The sequence below is a fragment of the Myotis lucifugus genome, unplaced genomic scaffold (genome assembly GCF_000147115.1).
Source record: "Myotis lucifugus unplaced genomic scaffold, Myoluc2.0 scaffold_1782, whole genome shotgun sequence".
NCBI lineage: Eukaryota > Metazoa > Chordata > Mammalia > Chiroptera > Vespertilionidae > Myotis > Myotis lucifugus.
Genome location: NW_005872830.1, coordinates 1 through 20,777, shown reverse-complemented (window position 1 = coordinate 20,777; position 20,777 = coordinate 1). Strand labels below are relative to the sequence as shown.

Sequence of the window (20,777 nt, the reverse complement as noted above, 5' to 3'; positions counted from 1 at the left end):
TATTGACACGGTACTTGTCTTTCCCGGCCACCACGGACAGCAGCTCCTTCTTCACTATGGCCTTGTCGGTCAGGGCGGACATGAGGCTGGCTGACCCCGCTCCCGCGATTTCACCTGTGGTTCCCAAAGAGGAAAGAGGCCGATGGTCAGGGCTGAGAGCGGGCAAGCAGGCAGCCCCACTGCCCTGGGCATCATCAGTGAGGATGAGCTGGGGAAAGGCCAGCCCCCTGCCTGGCTTCAAACTCAAACACAGGCCGACCCCCGCCTGGGTGCCCTTGGAGAAGTCACAGCTGCCTCTGGACTCTGGCTCCTCATTTCTAAAGCCGAGGATGTGGATTCTTCTAAAGGCCCCTGTGGGCTCAGATGTCCCTGAAAGATGCAGGAGGGGCAGAGGGTACAGGGCACAGACCCCAGGTGCAGCCCGAGCCAGAGCGGGGTGGGGCCCTCAGCGGCCAGGGTGACATGTTTCCAATAGTAGGAAAGGAGGCTGCTGAGCAAGCCCAGGCCTGACCTGCAAACCCAGAGCCCCACCCACCGTGTGGCCTCAGGCCAGTCCCTTCTCCTCTCAGGGGCTTCCATCACTTACAGACGGAAGGGCCTGGGTCAGGTGGTGGCCACACTCTCCCAGCTCTGAATTCTAGGATTTGCCCCTAACAGGACGCCCACCTCCTGCCTCACCCAGGCTTCTGGGAAAACTGACAGGAGAAGGTGAGTGATGGGCCCTGGAACCCTCAGCAGTTCTTATTTGGTTCTTAAAAGGACATTTGACCCTGGCCAATGCGGCTCAGTTGGTTGGAGCATCGTCCTGTACACAGAGAAGGGGAAAGAGAGAAACATCTCACATCAATGTTTCTCTCTCCCCACCCGCTTCTCTAAAAATCAATGGAAAAAATATCCTCAGCCCTAACCGGTTTGGCTCAGTGGATATAGCGTCGGCCTGTGGACTGAAGGGTCCCAGGTTCAATTCCAGTCAAAGGCATGTACCTTGGTTGTGGGCACATCCCAGGTAGGGGGTGTGCAGGTGGCAGCTGATCAATGCTTCTCTCTCATCGATGTTTCTAACTCTCTAGCCCTCTCCCTTCTGCTCTGTAAAGAACTAATAAAATATATTAAATATATATATATATATCCTCAGATGAGGATTAACAAAAAAATAAAACAGTAAGTTATTCCTCCATAAGCCTCACTTTTTAAAGCCTGCATTTGGCTTTCAAATTCACATGTGTATGCACACACATGCTGTACAGTTGCTTGTAACGGTGGCACCGTCTGCCATGAAATTCAGGCACCGATTTTATTTGGCCCGTTCCCTGCTGTTGGTGGTTCCCAGGCTTTCGGCCTTTGCTTTAATGCCACCAAGCTCTGGGAGGGAAGGGAGGTTGGCCCAGCACCCGCCAGCCCCGCCCGGCTCCCCTGTGCTGTCCTGCATCCCACCCTGCACGACCGGGAGGTGGGTTCTCATTGCTCTACAGAGGATGCAGCTGAGCTCAGGGGGCAAGTCACACGGGCAAGTCACAGGTCGGCAAGCGGAGGCCCCAGGACCCCAAACGGGTGCTGCTAAGTGGGAGGCCCACGCTCCTTCCATGCCTCTGAGCCAGCTGTACGCTGTGTCCTACTCATCTGCCCCCAGAACATGGAGCACACAAAGGGGTGCTTCCCTGGGACAGTGGGTTGGCTGGAAGTGAGCCCCAGTATCACCTGGAATAAAGGCCAACAGTCCGTCCTCCACGAACTCGCTGATGAGGAAGAAGAGCGGCTGCAGACCTACCAGGGAACATCATGCAGCCAATGGCCAGGGAGAGCCCACCATCCAGGCACTGGTGAGAACAGCGCACGAGTGTGCAGCCGCTAACACTCCCACCTCTGCCCTGAGCTTCAGTGGAGAACCAGCCTTACTTGGAGGAGCCAGGTGCACCACGTAGCCATTCCCCACGTAGAGGGCCCAGTGCTGGTAGCCAGGGCGGAAAATCTCAATCAGGTCTCCAGGTTTTGGTTTGGCCTGTGACTGAAAAACCAGAGACAGGCTGAGGTTAGTCCTCACAGGGAACATTCTAGTCCTCACAGGGAACATGTTCTTCACATTTAGGTTTAGCATGTATTACCATATTCTGTAAGGAGCCCCAGCCCAGCCTGCAAGCTCCCTCTGAGCATCTCCTGCAGGAAACGGAAGAGGGCGCTCTCCTCGCTCAGATGGGAAGTCCCTCCTTTACTGGGGCTGCTGAGCTGGAAGTGAGCTCTTCAGGGGACAAAGAAGAGATGGACAGGGTGTCTGGAGGGGAGGTGTGGGCAGGTGTGCAACACAGGGGTGTGGCCGAGACATGGGTGTGCAGACATGGGCATGAGCACATTTTATGGCAGAGCATGTTGGTGTCAGTGAGTATATGACTCCCAGGAAGTCTCAAATGCCCCGTAAAGAGCCACCCACCTTTGCGCCAGACCTGAGTGATTCTGAGTGATAGAGCCCCGACCTGCACAGCCAGACATGGTGCTCAACAGGGCCCACATTTCATATCCATCACTCCCTTGACTACAAGCTATCATTACCCCATTTGACAGATGAGAAGACTGAGTCTCAGGAAGGTTAGGTAACATGCAAAGATCCTTACCCAGTGAATAGAAGAGAAAGATCAAACCTAGTCTGCGTGTTACCAATGTTGTGCCCTTGACAATCTCAGAGCATCCCAGGCGGGCGGGGCCGCTGAAGTCTGGGCTCCAGGCCCAAGACCCAGCTGGGGACCCAGGGTGTGACTGGAGCTGGTGGCAGGGCAGTGCCCTTCTGGGGTTTGCATGAGCAGGGAGTATGTTGCCCTCATCCCCCTGGGAATGGGAGATACGCCCTTATCACACAAGTTCTATTTTATGATCGCTCCGAGGCCAGCCAGCACCTCTCCTCCCTGACTCAGCTGAGTGTGGTCAGAGGGGCCCGATCACCATAAGCAGGGTGGGTGGCTGTTGCTGGGTGAAGTGAGGGTGGCTGCCAACCGGAAGTCTGCTGGGGAGACATGGTTGAGAGAAAAGCTCTTGATTACAAGCGTCATGTGTCAACCTGAGCAAAGATGGAACAATTTGAGCATCAAAAAGACACACAGCAGATATGTGAATAATGACATCAATGTGCTCATAATGACACTTTCAAAATGCCTTAGTCACCTTTGGAGGATGCGAAAGAATCACCATATTATTACAAAAGCTGGTAAATAAAGGAAAAGATTCAAGCATTTCCTAAGTGAACTGTACTCAGACAACCAAGTTAAGAATGACAGCAAAACCCAAAGCCACAAAACAACACTTAAAGGTGGCTACACTTCTATATGCAAAGGACTAGAAAACACCTGGAAGGACACGTACCGAGCCACACAGAGGAGGGACTGTGTGCGGGGGGCGGGGCGGGGGGCGGGGCGCAGAGTGCAGAGGATTTTAGCCTCGGTTTCCATTTGGGTTTGCGGGAGAAGCTAACAAGGAAAATGTGCTCACATATTTGAAGCAGAGATTAAATAAAAGCCATTTGCATGGTGTCAGGATGCAGTGAGCATTCGGAAATGGGACTGTTACGCAGCCAGAAGGAAGGAGCAGCATATGGAAAGGGAAGAGAGGGATGGAAAGAAAAGCAGAGGGAACAGGTGAGCAGTTTGGAGAGGAGGGTGGACAAGAACCCTTCTTTCAGCCCCCGCCTCGGCCCCACACCGCTGGGAGCCATTCTCCTGTCCCTCCCTCCCAGCTCCTCCCAGCCATGCAGGACAGTGTGACTGAGGAGGTGGGACTGGGCAGTGGGCAGAGGCTGCCCCCCCCCATGAGCCCACCATTCCTGCCTCCTCAGGAAGGCCCTGGGGAGCCCTCCCACCCCGGGTAGTGGATCCTCAGGCCTCAGCAGGCACCCGTGCCCCTCGGTGCCAGAGCTGCAGCCCAGCAAGGAGACCCACATCATCACCACTAACAGGATTGTGGTGTTTGAAATAAAAGCTTTCTGGGGACTTACCAGAGCCATCCTCCTGTGCAGGTGTGTCTGCGTGCTGCTGCCTCAGGCCCAACCTTCTGTGATCAAGAGTTTCGTTTTCCCGCTGACCCAGCCCAGGAAGACAAACACCTGTACTTAAAGCCACGTCATGTGCTCCTCTGTGAGACATGTGTCCAGGTGACCTGCGAGGTAATGACTCAGTGAGAGGAGGGTCATGTTCTTCACATTTAGGTTTAGCATGTATTACCATATGCTACTAATAAATACATACATTTTTTAAAATGAAAATGCAAATCAAAGGTCACACAAAATCTGCTCTTTGTTCAAAGCAGGGCCCAGGTCCAGGCCAGGTAGACACATAGGCCTGGAAACCAGCCAGAGAGAAACCGAAGTCCACATGCAGAGTCAAAGGATTCGGTGGTGGCTACGATCATCGTCACGGTCATACGTCACCAAGTCTCAGGGCCCAGAGAAGAGGAGAGAGGAACAGCGGGGTCAGGGGGGTGTGGGGTGAGGAGGGATGGAGAGACAGAAGGAGGGAGGAGCTCCAAGGAGGCCTGAACACCGGGACTGACCATGACCAGAACAGTTCCAGCAACCGCTAAGCAGATGGAACCAGACAAAATCTGTCATCAGAGGCGCATGCCCCACACTGGGAACAGGGCGCCCACTTGATCCTCGCCCTCCCCCTTCACCCCCCCCCCCCCCGGCTCGGCCCACAGTTTAGAAACACATCCCAGACCAAGTGGAAACACAAACCCACCCCTGCCTGGGTGTGGAGAGGCCCATTTTCTGGCACCAGCGTGCTACCCCATCCAAAGCCCCAAATCAGATTCCCTCACTGACACCCCCTGTGGCTGTAACCTCCTGGGCAAAGGGGTGTGGAGTGGGGAGGGCCCTTCGCATCCTCATTGTGTGGCATGTGGGAGTTGTAGCCAATTTCCTGAATTTTGTGTCTATGATTGTCTTGCTCTTAGAAAATATTTCCTGCGTATAAATGTGTCCCTTAAACAACATAGACATATTTATTTTGCATTTTTTGAATGTGGTAAAATCAGAATCAAGCTTCTTACATTGTACAACTTGATGATGTTTGCCCAATATTAGGTTCCATGTGGATTCGTGTTCATTCACATCATGTGGAATGTAGCACAGTTCAATCATCCTCTCCTGTCAGTGGACATTGGGGTGCTCCCAGTGGGTTGCATTACAGACAAAGTTGCCATGAGCATCCTCACACAAGCCTCCTAGTGCACCTGGAGTCTTCTCTAAGCAGAGACTGTTAAACCTTTTTAACCAAGATCCACGGTAAGAAATACATTTTATAAGGCACCAGGATATATAGGACTTCAGGCATATAAATAAAAGTCTTATCAAAATCTAGACGAGATACACTCTGATAAATTCTGTTCTTTATTTTTTCTAACATACTGACTGTGACCGACTAAACTAAAGTTATCACTGACTAAAGGGTCACCAACCAGAGTTGTTGGGGTGTATGGTATTGTTAGGCAGGATAGATGGCTGCTAGGGCAGAAGGAGGGGAAGGGGGTAGGGAAAGAGGGAATTTTTCTCACCCACGGAATGAAGAAGTCAGCAATCTTGGGACTTGCCAAGATAAAATTGTGAAATGTTCTCATAAATTTGGGGGAAAGCTACAACAATGTAAAAGGGGGACCTGGAAATCTAGTCTCTTGTCCAAGATCCAGCAGGGGAATCTTGAAACCTATAAGGGGGGGAAATATAAAACCCTTGAACCCCCACCAGGCAGGCCACTGAGACTAGCTGAGTTGCCGACTTGTGCTTTATGCCAAGTGTATTTTTAATAAATGTTCTTGCTTTGCTTCAACACTGCTTTTGGTCACTCATCTGAATTCTTTCTCAAAAGCCTGACAAGAGCCCAGGAGAGGAGAGGCCCCTTAGACTTAGGCAGCTTTCTGGTAACAGTATGACCTTCTTCAACTATATTAGAGAAAAAATGCAAAATTAAGTTTCCCACGGGCAGTACACCAAAGTCCCAATTGTTCAACATCTTTTTAAGTATTTGTCAGCCTGGAAGTAATAGCATGGGATCTTTTTCACATGTCTATGTTTATTGGACATTTGTATTTACACCGTGAGCTCTGAGGGTGTTTCCAGAAGAAATTAGCATTTAAATGAGTAGACTGAGTAAAGAAGGTGACTCACCAGTGTGGGCAGGCATCATCCAATCCACTGAGGGTCCAAACAGAACAAAAAGGTGGAGAAAAGGTTAACTCTCTCTCTTGAGCTGGGATGTCCATCTATTTCTCAAGGCTTTGAACTCCAGAGTTTACACCAGTGACCTTAACACCTTATTTGCAGTCCTTTAGCCTCTCAACAAATTACACCACTGGCTTCTCCGGTCCACTGCTTGCAAATGACAGATTGTACGACTTCTCGGCCTCCATAACCATGTGAGCCAATTCATGTAATAAATCTCATATATCCATATCTGTATCTATGGCTATATCCTATCGGTTCTTTTTCTCTGGAGAACCCTAACACATTGCCCTTTGCATTTATTAAAAAACAAAATTCAACCTAGTAAATTTGAAGATCTCCTTGGCTTTATTAAGGAACTAATGAATCGGGCAGCATCTCATCCAGCAAGTACAAGGGCAATGTTAACATAAAAACATTCAAACCTGTAAAGATTTTTGTGAGTTTATTTGAGCCCAACTGTCAACAATTGTCGGGAAGCAGATTCTCAACGTACTGGGATAGTGCTCCAGTTAATGGCCGTTTTTCATCTATTTTTATACGTGTAATCAAAGGAGGGGACATGGGAGGGTTACAAGAAATCCACTGGTGATAGATTAGGGAGGCGGGAGAAAGCAAAGTAGGGAACCTCTGGGATTGGATAAAAAGTAAAAGATAGACACATACTTAGGTGAGTGCAGGAACAATTAACATAACAATGAAGGAATCCGTGGTATCTATCCTGGCACCCAGGCACATTTGGTTGTGCCCTGAGGGGTCCAGAAAAAGGGAAGTTACAAGTTACCCAGACATTTCAAGGACATGTTAGCAGAGATGCAGAAAGACAGATAGGCTCAGTTAAGGTAAAGGTTGACCTTGTCAGTGAAGATACCAGCCTAGGAGGTGACTACCCACCATAACTGCTTTTAGTTAAAGTTTAATTTCAGACCATCCCTGTGGTGACTTTAGGTCTCTGAGTTGGCAAGACTGCCATGCAGGCCTCCCCTGAGCTTGTCAGGTTAGCGGGTGGCCCCTTTCGTCCACAGCACTCTGAGGGGTTGTACAAAATGAAAGGTGTTTTATAGGTAAAAGGGTAGGGCACGAGAGCTCTTAACCAAAGAAAAGAAAGGACTATTTTTTAGATCAGGACCTGGGTTTCGGGGAGAGAAAGGGAACAGCAAGGCTTTTTATGAAGCAGGTTGTCTCTTCTTTCTGTGGGGAGGAGGTGAGGGAATGAGCCTACAGGACAGATTACTTTACTGGTGCCCGACCAGAAAATTCCAAATTGGTTGATTAAGATTTAATTTCCAGAAGAAGTTGAGACCACAAACAAATCAGGTATTAAATCTAGGGTCGGTATCATGGGATTTTAGCATAAGCGATGCCATTTGGGCCTAGAGGTTTCTCTGTACAGTGTGTCAATGTAGGAAACATTCAAACTTGTAAGAATTTTTATGAGTTTATTTCATCCAAACTGATAACAATTGCTGAGAAGAAAAATCTCAACACATTGAAAAAATGCTCTAGAAAATGGCAGTTTTACCACTTATTTTATACATCAGAGAGAGAGGAAAGAGAGAAACAATCAATTTGTTGTTCCACTTAATTGATTGATTCATTGGTTGATTCTTGTATGTGATTTGACCAGGGGTCAAACCCGAAACCTTGGCATGTCAGGACAACACTCTAACCAACTGAGCTACCCGGCCAAGGCTAATGTTTGTGTTTTACTTGGCAAGTTTAACCCATTTACATTTATGGTGATTACCAATATATCTGGAATTGGTTCTTCCATCTTATTTGGTTATTTCTACACCTTCCAGTTTTTTATGCAATTTGTTAATTTTTTTTTTAATTGAACTGGGTGTTTCTGTTTTGCTTTCTTGTGTTTGGAGAATAATAACACAAGAGAAAATAAAATGGAATAAACATTGCTAAGAGAGTCAGTTCTGAAAATGGAGGGAGTTGAGCCGGGTCACTGTGACTCAGTTGGTTGAATGTCCTGTGCACAAAAATTTGCCGGTTAGATTCCCTGTCAGGGCACATACCCAGGTTGCTGGCTCCATCCCCAGCAGGAGAAAGCTGGCACGGAGCCACCTGTAAGTCCTGAGGAAGGGAAAGGGTGCCTGAGCTCCTCTGTTTACATCAGCAACCAGGGAAGAACCAGGAGCCTTACTAACTAAGATTCTTTACTAACCGCAGGGCTAGTCACACACAGACCCTGCAATGCTTCCCCTCTAAGGGACACTGATTACCAGAGAGAGTGTCTGTCCTCTCTCCATCCTGATCAAAGATTCATCTCAAGAGTCTCAAAGCAATTGGATAGTTTTCACAGCAGGAGGTTCAGCAGCGACTCAACCTCCTCTTTTCTATGCGTCCCTTCTATTTGATGTCAAACAACCATGGAAGCTTAGGTACCCGAGTTGTAACTTCTAGTGCAGAGGTTCTCAACCTTCTGGCCCTTTAAATACAGTTCCTCATGTTGTGACCCAACCATAAAATTATTTTCGTTGCTACTTCATAACTGTAAGGTTGCTACTGTGATGAATTGTAATGTAAATATCTGATATGCAGGATGGTCTTAGGCGACCCCTGTGAAAGGGTCGTTCGACCACCAAAGGGGTCACAACCCACAGGTTGAGAACAGCTGTTCTAGTGCCAAATGTACCTTCACTTACTTTTCTGCCTACATAAGTCCCTCTCACTCCCCCCAAGTCAGAGCACTGTTCCAAGGCCCGCCCTCAACAAGTCAGTCTTCAATAAAATTCTTTTCTTAAATTTACAGAGTCCGTTTTCTTTTCCTTGACAGTCCCGTCCAGGATTCCAACAGACACATGGTCCCTGACACCAGGGCTGACAAAGGAAACATTGGCAGCACTAGTAGAGTGTCTCTGAGGAACCCACAAAAGCCCCTTTTAGAGAAATGGTCACTTTGAACACCTTCTAAGCCCAGAGAGCAGAAGCTGACCTCAAGGGACTCGCCACAAGGGGTCATTCCTTCCCCCAACCCCTCCCAGGAGGGTTGGGCAGCAGGGAGGTCAGGCTTAGGGCCTGCCACAACCCCAAACCAGAAGGTGTGAGGCAACCACCATGTGACCTGGCCCCAACAGGAAAGAGCTGATTGGCCTAATATGGTCACCTGACCCAACAGCAGCCAATCAATAGGCTGAACTAGGATTTGGTGAGCTGATTCTCTCTCAAGAATTTGAACTAGGAGCACCTGACAGGGTGTAGGAAGGGACAGAGCTGAGCTGATATGGGAAGGAGGGGGCAAAGGAGGGGATGTGGGATCAGAGCCCTCGGGATTGTCCCAAGCCCAATGGTGAGGAAGCAGGAGTTCTGGGGATGGGGTGGGGGAGGGTGAAAGCAACAAGACAGAGGAAAGATGTGAGGAGCAGAGGGGTAATAAGGCTGGTTTTAAGATTGGCAAGAGCATATATTGAGTTTCTTTATGGCAAAGGTTTGGTTTGAACTCCAGTGAACATCTGCAGACTCTGGCTGCTGAGCCTAGAAGCCATCCCGGGTCTAGTTCCAGGCCAAGGTCCTGACTATCCCGTGGTTCCTGTTCTTGTATATCCACCAGGTCTTGCTGTCCAGTGTGTCCTCACAACCAGAAGCGCCCATTACTTGAGGTAACAGGAGTTGGACTGTGTGTCCTGCAAGGTAAGAACGCAGTCGCAAAGAGAAAGTGAAAGATCACCAAAGGGCCAGGGCACCAACTGGCGTCACCAGGAACAGAGCCCAGCTGTGCCCTCAACAGACTTCACACCAGGCAGTTCTGGCTGCATTTCCCCCAATAAAATCCTCCTTTATTGGGCTGTATTTAATTCTGTGAAAATATGCCTTATTATAAAAACAGAATGAAAGCCATAAACCAAACCTCAAAACCTCTAGCAAAACAAGTTCCTGTTAATGTATAAAGTAATTGCTGTCAGGACAGTCCCTTCAACTTATTGCTTTTGTCGCTTGTTTCTTGAGATCACAGCTCCGATGAGGCCCACGGCTGCCAAGCCCACTCCTGCGATGCCAGCCGCCATGAGGGCATCTCTGACCTGCAAAGAGAGGAGGTGGGTCAGACGCGGTGTCAGGACTGAGTACAGGCTGTACAGCCAACAAGAATGTTCAGCTCATAGAGCCTCACATGCCCCTTGGTCTCCATAACAAACTCAGAAGTCAACAAATATTGGCAAGGAAATGGGGGGAGAGGGCTGGAAGCGGAAAGAGTTGGTGGATGGAGCCAGCTGGCCAGGAATGGACCTGAACTTGAAGAGGGAACCTCGATTCACCCTGCGGGTATTTAAGGCACATAAATCCCAGAGGGTCGCTGTGGAAAGGACAGGGAGATGCAGCCAGGATGGCGGCGGTCCTGGCTGGCCAACGGGGAGCCCATGAAGCTAGTGTGAAGTCAAGGAGGAATTGCTACTGAATCATCAATAAACGATGACCTCCATGAGAGCAAGGACCTCACATGTCTTGTTCACTGCTGTATCCCCAGGGCCCGGCCAGGTGCCCGACCAGGCACAAGCAATACCAGCTCCTGTGATAATGCCAAGGGAGAGCAAGCTCTGTCTTCAGCTCACAGCCATGTTCCCCATGAAGGCACATGGCCCAAAGCAGCAAAGCTGTACTTTCTCCCACTGAAGGCTTGAAAGGGTCTTGAGCACAAATAGAAAAATCTCACCCCAAAAACCAAGCCAGGCATTTAAGCAGAATCAAGAACAGCAAAGGAAATAAATAAATAAATAAATAAATAAATAAATAAATAAAACAGGAAAGGACAAGATTCTCAATCATTGTTTGCCAAGAAGTCCAATGAAGACAGTGTATCAAACATCCCAGGAATAAGAAGGATGGAAATGTGGACCTGATACCCTAAACCCACATCCTTACATGGCCTGGTCAGCGCTGCCCTCGCTGCTCTAACCACAGAGCTTGCCTGGGCTGTATATGTGTGGCTGCCACAACCCCTCGGTGACCAGTGCAGGAAACAATTTGGAGCTCCTCTAGGGATATATAGATGCCAAATGTGTCCAGCTGTGTGAGATGTCAGGAGACACCCGTGTAAGTAACATGACAAGACACCCTTCACTGATGTTCTTAGCAGCCAGAGAATGTGATGACCGAATTGGAGGAAGCTACAGACCTGAGGTTGACTGCTGCTCAGTCTTTAACTTTCCCCTAAAAGGCCATGAGGCACGGCTTTGTGGCCGCCCTGGTTCTGCTGGTGAACTTGTTAGGAAACCTGCATAAACCCACTTGCACCCCGTGTTTTCCTGGCTCAGGTCTGTGTCAGGTGGGAGACGTGGTTGGCAGATGATGTAGGAGGCACAAGGGGCCCCTAGTTCTCTACAGAGAAGAAATGCTGATGCAGCTGGATCATATAAAAGATACTTTGTCAAGGCAACAGCAGCAGCCCCATTGTCTGCGGTCATGCTGTGTGCAGAGTATAATGAAACCCAGGAGAGTGCCCTCTGGTTAGTCCTGGTGGTGCAAACGCTACAGGAAAACCATCCTGAGAGTCAGCGCGACTGCAGAGGCCACGGATGGCTTTCTGGTGCGAGGCTGGTGGGTCCAGCGCAGCCTCCGTGCTGAGACCACCGGGGTTCTGATCAGGAAAATGGGCTACACGGTATGCATCACAGGCCTCAACTCAGAATGCTATGAAGGAGAAACGCTAAGAAATCCATCTTTCTTTTTGAAGTGGACAAACTGAAATACTGTCAGACTACAGAAAACTTGCTACTACACAGCTTCTCTCAGTTAAGCGCCAGAATTGTTTCTGGGAAAAAGAAAATTTAAGGTGCTTTCTCCAAATTCAGTAATGTTCTGATTGGATAAAATAACCGTGTTATTCTAAAAGCAATTGGATTTTGACTATAAGAGGTTACGAAATAAAAGTGGGTATAAAGTATTTGTATAGAAATCTAACTTTAATAATTACAATAATAAAAAAATAATTCCTTGCAATTTATCCAGATTTATGTAATATATGCATTACCATTGGCCACATCTTCAATTTCTATTTATTCTACTACTTTATCTGACAAAGAGTAGACTTCACTATGAGTGTGGCTCCTAGTTGCTTTTTTAAGAAGTTCTATCAGCAAGCCAGAAGGGAGTGGCAAAAAATGTTCATGAAGTGATGAAAAGCAAGGACCTACAACCAAGATTAGTCTACCCAGAAAAGCTGTCATTTAGAATTGAAGGACCTATAAAGAACTTCCCAGACAAGAAAAGTTAAAGGAATTCATCACCACCAAACCCTTATTGTGGTGAAATGTTAAAGGGTATTCTTTAAGAAGAAGGGAAAAAAAGACAAAAAATATGAACAATAATATGTCAATAAATACCTGTCTATTAACAAATGAATCCAAAAATACAAAATAAATGAAGAAGCAGAACAGAAACAGACTCATAGATACAGAAAATATTTTGACGGTTGCCAGATAGGAGCGGGTTGGGGGATGGTTAAAAAAGTGAAGGGATTAGGAAGTACAAATTGGGCCCTACCTGGTTTGGCTCAGTGGATAGAGTGTCAGCCTGTGGACTGAAGGGTCCCAGGTTCGATTCTGGTCAGGGGCACATGCCCAGGTTGCGGGCTTGATCCCCAGTAGGGGCATACAGGAGGCAGCCGATCAATGATTCTCTCATCATTGATGTTTCCATCTCTCTCACTCCCTCTCCCTTCCTCTCTGAAATCAATAAAAATATATTTTTTTAAAAAAGAAGTACAAATTGGATTGTTACAAAATAGTCACAGGAATGTCAAGTTTAGGAAATATAGTCAAGAATATTCTAATAACTATGTATGGTGTCAGATGGGTACAAGATTTCTTGAGACGATCACTTAGTAATTTATATGATATCTAATCACTGGGTGGTGGGATACACCTGAAATTAATATAATATTGTGTGTCAACTGCAATTGAAAAATTAAAAATGACTTAAAATGAAAGAAAAGTTAAATTAAATTAAAAGTACTATTCAGAATGGCAGCTTATTTACAAAAGCCTATAAATATATCTTTTTTGAAGCCTGAGGATTTTTAGGTAGGTGGAAAGTCATGGAATTATTTTTTAGAAACGTAGGCATGTAAAGCACAAACCAGCCCTGGCCGATTTGAATCATCGGATAGAGCATTGGCCTGCGGATTGAAGGCTCCTGGGTTCTATTCCGGTCAAGGGCATATGCCCAGGTTACGGGCTTGATCCTCACTAGGGGGTGTGCAGGAGGCAGCCGATCAATGATTCTCTCTCATCATTGATGTTTCTATCTCTCTCTCTCCCTCCCTTACCCTTACTCACTGAAATTAATAAAACATATTTAAAAATTAAAAAATAAAGCACAAACTACATTTTAGTCTAAATCCATTACCACCCTTTCTTTTAATATATATATATATTATTGCCCTAAATGGTTTGGCTCAGTGGATAGAGTGTCGGCCTGTGGACTGAAAGGTCCCAGGTTCAATTCCGGTCAAGGGCATGTACCTTGGTTTCGGGCACATACCCAGTAGGGGATGTACAGGAGGCAGCTGATCGATGTTTCTCTCTCATTGATGTTTCTAGCTCTCTATCCCTCTCCTTTCCTCTCTGTAAAAAATCAATAAAATATATATTTTTTTAAAATATTTTTAATTGGTTTCAGAGAGGAAGGGAGAGGAAGAGAGAGATAGAAACATCAATGATGAGACAGAATCATTGATCGCCTGTCTCCTGCACGCCCCCTATGGGGGATCGAGCCCGCAACCCCAGCATGTGCCCTTGACCGGAATCAAATCCATGACTCTTCAGTCCGCAGGCCAACACTCTATTCACTGAGCCAAATCACCTAGGGCCATTCCTGCCCTTTCCAACTGGTAAATTAAATGTCATAAATATTCTGTTGAAGGAAAATCTAATCTGCTCCAAAGAGCACAGCACAAGTAAACATAATGACTGACCAGATTGTTAATTTACAGACAAACAAAGATGTCCTGGTGGGTGAAATGGAAAGGGGACTGCCACTCGGACAGCACTTACCGAGGAAACACCGCTAGACATTCCAGCACCCACAAACCACCACCCTCCCGAGCTGGGAGGCGTGTGGAGGTCACATTTAGTTTGTTCACCTCATGTAGTGTGACCGTTACTCACTAGGCCAGTAGTTCTCAGCTGGGCACAGGTGTGCTTTGCCCTCTGGGGGAAACTGGCAACAGCTACAGACATTTGCTCCTCATACCTGGCGGTGAGGAAGTGCTACTGACACCTAGTGGGGAGAGGCCACAGGTGCTGCTAACCACCTGGCAACGCACAGAGCCAGTCAGAACAGTGAAGAATTGTCTCCATTGTCAATAACCCAAAACGTCAGCAGTACTGAGGTTGATAAACCCTCATTTTTAGGCCAAGAAATGAAAGAGGGGATCTTTGAAAACAGTATAGATGGCACCTCTTTTTGTTTTGTAATATATTCTGGTTTCATTTTTTTAAGGGGTCCAATAGAATTGTTTATGCTGTTTTATTGTTGCTGTGTTGTCATTGTTTTGTCTTTCCCGTGGGTGGGTAGTGCATGGGGCTAAAGCCATAGGAAGAAAAGTGTGATGTGTCCAATTTCCAATGCTTCATTTTGCAAGAGGAGTTGAATTATTGTTTCCATAGAGTAAATGATAGAAACTATTTCTTAGCTATTTTACTATCTCAAACTTGGAATTATATTTAATTGCTCTGAATATTATTCGTGCCTAGTGACATATGAAATTATGTAACAATTTTGTATTGACACATAATTCTTCATTTATATAAACCTGTGAGTCTGTTCTTTAGTCTATTAATAATCAATGGAAAATAATGAAAAATGAGATGACTAGGAGATATTCTATAAATCTACCAAATCTTCCTAATGTACCACCCTGAATTTATAGAGTATCCTATTGCTTTCAAGTTTCTAGAGTGACTTTTACTTCAAGTTTATTGCTGCAGAGGAGTATGGAACTTTACCTGAAGTAAAAGCCACCTGGGAATGAGGACCTCAATTGTTAGGCAATATCTCCAATAATGAAAACAGATTTATTTAGCATAAGTTTCTCTTTTTATGTGATAGTGTCACTGCTACTTCTTAGAAAAACTTTTTTTATACCCAAATCTATCAATAAATGTTAGTGTTCTCATTTAAAATAAATAAATAATGGAAAACAGAACAGAGACGATAATAAAATCATAGGAGCAGTCTGGGGGTCCAACACTGGAATAAATGGAGTTTCAGAATGAGAGAAGAGAAAATGGAAATTTTCCCAGAACTGAAGGAAAGAGGTTTTCAGAGTGAAAGGAATCATCAAGTGCCCAGCACAATACATAAAAATAGATCCTCACAGCTATATCGTCGTGAAATTTCAGAGCACTGAAGGTAAAAAAAAAGATTCTATACCTTCTGGAAAGAAAAAGTAGATCACATATAAAGGATCCAAAATCTGAACCATTTCAGACTTCTCGACAACAAGAGCATTAGTTATTTGACAATGAAGCAATGCCTTCAAATTGGGGGGGGGGGGGAATATACTCTTTTGCATCAACATGCACCTAAGAACTTTTCCAATGTTTTCACACACAAAAAAACAAATGGTCCTGAAGGTGCAGGAAGGGAGAGGAGGAATGAGAGAGAACAGGAAAGAAGTTAGCTTCCCAGGAGAAAAAGAGATTCCAAAAGACAGGGATCACGGCCAAAATCAAACTTAGAAAATGAACAAGACTGCATCCCCTGGCGCCCCCGGGACTGGCCCTGGGGTTGCGGCAGGGCCGAGAACAGCGCCTTTCACATGAAGAGCCGTGTCAGACAGACCTGGGCTCCAAATCCCACCGCTGCTACTGATCAGCACAGCTGCAGACCCCAGGAAGACACAAGTCCCAGGTCTGCAGACTCAACACAGATTTGTTTGGTCAAACAAATGGTCCTCGACAAGTTACTTAAATGCTGTGAGCCTCGGCTTCTCCATCGGTAAAGTGGGGATAATAAAACCCGCCTCTGGGCCTGTGGGAAGGCAGCCAGGGAGGCCTTGGCAATGGGGGTGACATCACCCCCTAACTGAACTGCTCTACTCTGCTGATTGGCAGTTCTCCTCACCCTCAGCCCTACCCTGACTGTCACTCCCTCGAGGGCAGGGATTCTGTCCCGGCTATTTTGATTCCTTTGTGCCTCCACCTCCACCCCGGGCGCCCACATGGATCCCCGGACACTGTCAGCGGAGGGAATGGTCTGGTTCCTGGGGACAGGGACACAGGCTGAGGACGCACCTGGTCGCTGCGGGGGACTCCATAGCGCAGCTCGTTCACGAAGTGCTCACAGTTCTCACTGGTCACCTTGTAGAGCATCTCCTGCCCCACCAGCTCCTCCGCCCGCTGCACAATCTTGCTGGGAGGCAGCGGGGAGTACTTCTGGTCATGCTTGTTGTTGACATGGTACTTGTCTTTCCCGGCAACAAAATAAAGCAGCTCCTTCTTCACTATGGCCTTGTCGGTCAGGGCGGACATGAGGCTGGCCGCCCCCGCTCCCGCGATTTCACCTGTGGTTCCCAAAGAGGAAAGAGGGCGATGGTCCAGGGCTCACAGCAGCCCACCTGCTGGGCACCCACCCTGGGCAGACTCAACACAGATATTTTAAATAAAATAAATGGTGATCGACTAGTTCCTTAAGGCTGTGAGCCTCTGTTTGCGCAGATGAGATGTGGAAAGGAAAAGAGGGGAGGGTCAGACACACGCTGTGTGGCTTTGGAGCAGGTGCTTGTGGTCTCTGGGCCCTGGTTTCCTCACCTGAAATCAGGAGTTAGTGAAGGTCCATGATTCGTGGTGATTTTATTTTAACCGAGAGAGGCTGGCCTTCTGCACCCTGTGCCGCCCGCCTCAGAGGCCCTCTCGGTGATGCAGACATGGGCCCTGAGCGCACCCATCTCCCTGGGCCAACAGAGTGTGAACCTCCTGCCATTCTATCGGGGCTACCCTTCCTTGGCGTATACAAAGCTGACTGCTGTAGGAAGGTGGAGGATTTGCACATGTAGTTCCTGCCCTTCTGGGAGCAAAGGGACCAAAACCCCATGGCTGCTCCCTGCGAGGTGACGCCAGGGAGGCCCAGTGCTCCCCGGCACGGCCCTGGCCAGGGCTGAGGCGCTGGAAGGGGCAACATAGCAGAGTTTGGAAGCCATTGCCCCGACCAAACTGCCTTCTCGCAGCTCTCAGGACCCACTGCCAGTCCAGGAACAAAGAGCTTTGCCCACAGCTCCCCGTCTCCCTGTCCCCCAGCCCCAGCACAGGGGAGGCCCTGGGCATCCTTACTTGGGGGGGCCAGGTGGACCACATATCCATCACCAACGTAGACGGCCCAGTGTCTGTAGAAGGGGCGGAAAATCTCAATCAGGTCTCCAGGGTTGGGCTCTGGCTGCAAAACCAAGAACAGGGCTGTGAGAGGCGGCAGGAGTGAGACCTTGGAACCCTGGGGCAAAGGCTGGGGTCCCCGCCCGGTGCTGTCAAATCAGAAGCGTGTCCCGCAGAGGCTCCACACCTCCCCTGGGGCCTGAGAACGAATGATGAGTATACACGTGTGCATGTGTGCAGGTGTGTGTGCATGTGTGCATGTGTGTGTGCATGTGTGCGAGGGTGCAAGTGAGCATGTGTGTGTGCACGTGTGCGTGGGTGCGTGAGTGCATGTGTGTGTGCACGTGTGCGTGTGTGAGTGCGTGCATGTGCATGTGTATGTGTGTATGTGCATGTGCGTGTGCGTGTGTGTGTGTGTGTGTGTGTGTGAAAAACCTTCCTCCCCTCTGCTGTACCCCCACCCACATGTGTGGGTTTTCCACACCAAGCAATTCAATCTTCAGTGAACACTAACCACCGCCCTTAACGCAGACCCCACAGGTTAAAGGCTCAGTCCCACGAGACTGCCCCCCGCAATTCAGGTGCCAATCACAGGTCCAACTTGTCATCTGAGCTTCTGACCAACCAGCTGTACGTTGGGAGTTCCCACAACCCCTCCTCAGCTTCAATCATTTCCTAGAGTGGCCCACAGGACTCAGGAAAACCGTTTACTTACTGGATCGCCAGCTTAGAACAGAAGGATAACACTCAGGAACCGCCAGATGGAAGAGATGCTCTGGGCAAGGATGTGGGGAGGGGTCCAGCGCCACGCCCTCGCCCAGCGCCTCCCCGTGTCCGCCCGTCCCTTACAGCAGGGCTTGGACAGAGGCTACACGGGGTGGGCACCATTGATTCCATCATTGGCCATTAGTGACTGACAACCTCCAGCCCTCTTAACACAGGGCTGCCTCCCTGGCTCTGAGCCCGCATCACCTCATTAGCATCAATTCAGCTATGGTTGAAAAGGGCTTATTATTGGGGGCGGGGGGGCGGCGGAACCTGCTCTCACCCAATCACTCAGGAAATTACAAGGGTTATAGGAGCTCTGTGCCAGGAACTGGGGACAAAGACCAAATATGCATTTCTTTTCTTTTTTCTTTTTTTTATTTCAGAGAGGAAGAGAGAGGGAGAGAGAGAGAGATAGAAACCTCAATGATGAGAGAGAATCATTGATTGGCTGCCTCCTACACGCCCCCTACTAGGGATTGAGCCCGCAACCTGGGCATGTGCCCTTGACTGGAATCGAACCTGGGACCCTTCAGTCCTCAGGCTGATGCTCTATCCACTGAGCCAAACCAGCTAGGACCAAATATGCATTTCTTATTCTATCACAATGAAGTGGGGGGTGGAATATGTGTGTGTGTGCGTGTGTGTGTGTGTATGTGAGAGTGTGTGCAGGGGAAGGTGGGGAGGGTGCTGAAATCTGCTTAGAGGCCCACCCTGCTGGGGAGTGCGAACAGAGCTTGACAAACATTCCGAGAGGTTCAAGATCACTTTCATTCAATATTACTGAGGTACCAACAAGGTGTGCTAAGTGCTGGGCGGGGGCACATTGGGACTTGGACCGGAACCAGGGGTGAGAGCCTCTCTGGTCCAAACCAACCTTAAATCTCTCCAATGAGCCAGGAAACCATCCCTTTAGGACACATCCAGCGCAGTGAAGAGGTGGGTCAGGAGGTTGCCCACATCCCACCCCCACGCTCTGTGGGCCTGGCTGAGAGATTCCAGCAAAGCTGAGGAGGGGAGAAGGAGGCAGCCTTGTACGGACTCCTTAGGGATAAAAACGACGGGCAGTGGGAATAGCCAGTCACATCTGCAATGCCTGCGAAGCAAGGTCTATGGCCGTTCATTTTCATTTACAGGAACATAAAAACTGAACAGAAAAAAATGCACATATGGAGGGGGGAATATTTTCACAGGACTTTTACAGATACTTCTCTTGTGCAGTAATTATCATTTATATTTCCAAATACACACAAGCTCAAAACATGCTACCACCCCAGGAAACTTCTTTTTTAAAAGAAGAGGAGGTGGACTTGCCCACGGAGCCCTGCGCACAGTTAGAAGCAACGGCTCGCTGTTCCCGTGGCAACGAGGATCACCTTTTAGACACAGTGCTGAGCGGAAAGTGAGAATGAGCGCCGCAACACAATACACTTCCATCAATTAAAGATGTCCCACCGAACCCAGGAATGCACGTCTGTGAGAGCCACCCCTGCAAAAATAAACTTTAAACAGCAACAACAAGAAAAGAAACGCACAAAGTAAAGAACCACACATGCAGCACACTGGGTGCTGGCCCGTTGGGAAGATGGAGTAAGGGAACCAACAAAACAACAACCCTAGGAGAGAGGGGCCTGCAGGCGGGCAGGCTGCCAGGAGCTAAGGGTCTGGCTCTCCTTCCAGCACTGAAATCTCACTAGAGCAGCGGTTCTCAACCTTCCTAATGCCGCGACCTTTTAATACAGTTCCTCATGTTGTGGTGACCCCCAATTTCATTGTTACAAATTGAACATAATGAAAGCATAGTGATTAATCACAAAAACAATATGTAATTATATATGTTTTCCGATGGTCTTAGGCAACCCCTGTGAAAGGGTCATTAGACCCCCAAAGGGGTCGCAACCCACAGGTTGAGAACCGCTGCACTAGAGGAACAATGACTCCATGACAGACACAGCCAAGTCAGCTGAATCAAAATCAAGGACTCAAGAAATCCTGTTGTACAATCAGAAGCACACGTTCTGTAATCCGGGCGCCAACTCTGTGCCTCTGCTTGTTCCTGCGTGAAGCTGAGGATGGTTTCTACCCTTGTCCAGTGGCTGGAGGAAAAGTCAAAAGGTTACGGTTTGGTGACACATGAAATTCACACGGCAGAGGCCAGACCGCTTCCCGGCCGCGGCCACACCCCGGCACCAGCATTGTCCACGATGCTTTCTCACGGCAGAGCTGAGTCCCTGCAGTGGAGACCATACGGCCTGCAGGACCTAAATCTTCACTCTCGGGCCCTTTACAGCAGGTTTGCCGACTCCTGTCATAAAGGGATCAGCAGTGCATCCTCCCTCCCTCAGCTTGGGGACCAGCAGGAAGCGCTGGGAAGAGCTGCCTCTCTCCAGGGCAGGGCTGGGGGTCCGCAGGCAGCACAGTGACCATGGCTTCTCACCCAGCCCAGGCGGGACAATGGCGAAGCTGAGCCTGCACCCACGGGATTGTAGGACAAAAGG

At 48.3% G+C, this 20,777-nt stretch overlaps 2 protein-coding genes across 2 annotated transcripts in view; both read right to left on the bottom strand.

The window, feature by feature from the left end:
- LOC111823011 (HRAS-like suppressor 3) overlaps window positions 1-5,732 on the bottom strand; it is a 10,203-nt gene extending 4,471 nt beyond the window's left edge. The window contains exons 1-4 of the mRNA XM_023748764.1: window positions 5,029-5,732; window positions 3,977-4,137; window positions 1,897-2,005; window positions 8-114 (exon numbers count right to left, since the gene is read on the bottom strand). Of these exons, the coding sequence (XP_023604532.1) occupies window positions 8-114; window positions 1,897-2,005; window positions 3,977-3,985 (225 nt within the window). The 5' untranslated portion in view covers window positions 3,986-4,137; window positions 5,029-5,732. The remainder of the gene's footprint in view (window positions 1-7; window positions 115-1,896; window positions 2,006-3,976; window positions 4,138-5,028) is intronic.
- Window positions 5,733-9,954: 4,222 nt separating this feature from the next.
- On the bottom strand, window positions 9,955-20,375 carry LOC102418973 (HRAS-like suppressor 3; the record flags this gene model as incomplete). The annotated part of the gene is made up of 4 exons (XM_006108122.3): window positions 9,955-10,227; window positions 16,441-16,709; window positions 17,476-17,578; window positions 20,295-20,375. Coding segments are annotated over 4 exons (555 nt in total), but the record flags the coding sequence as incomplete, so codon positions are not given.
- Window positions 20,376-20,777: the final 402 nt, after the last annotated feature.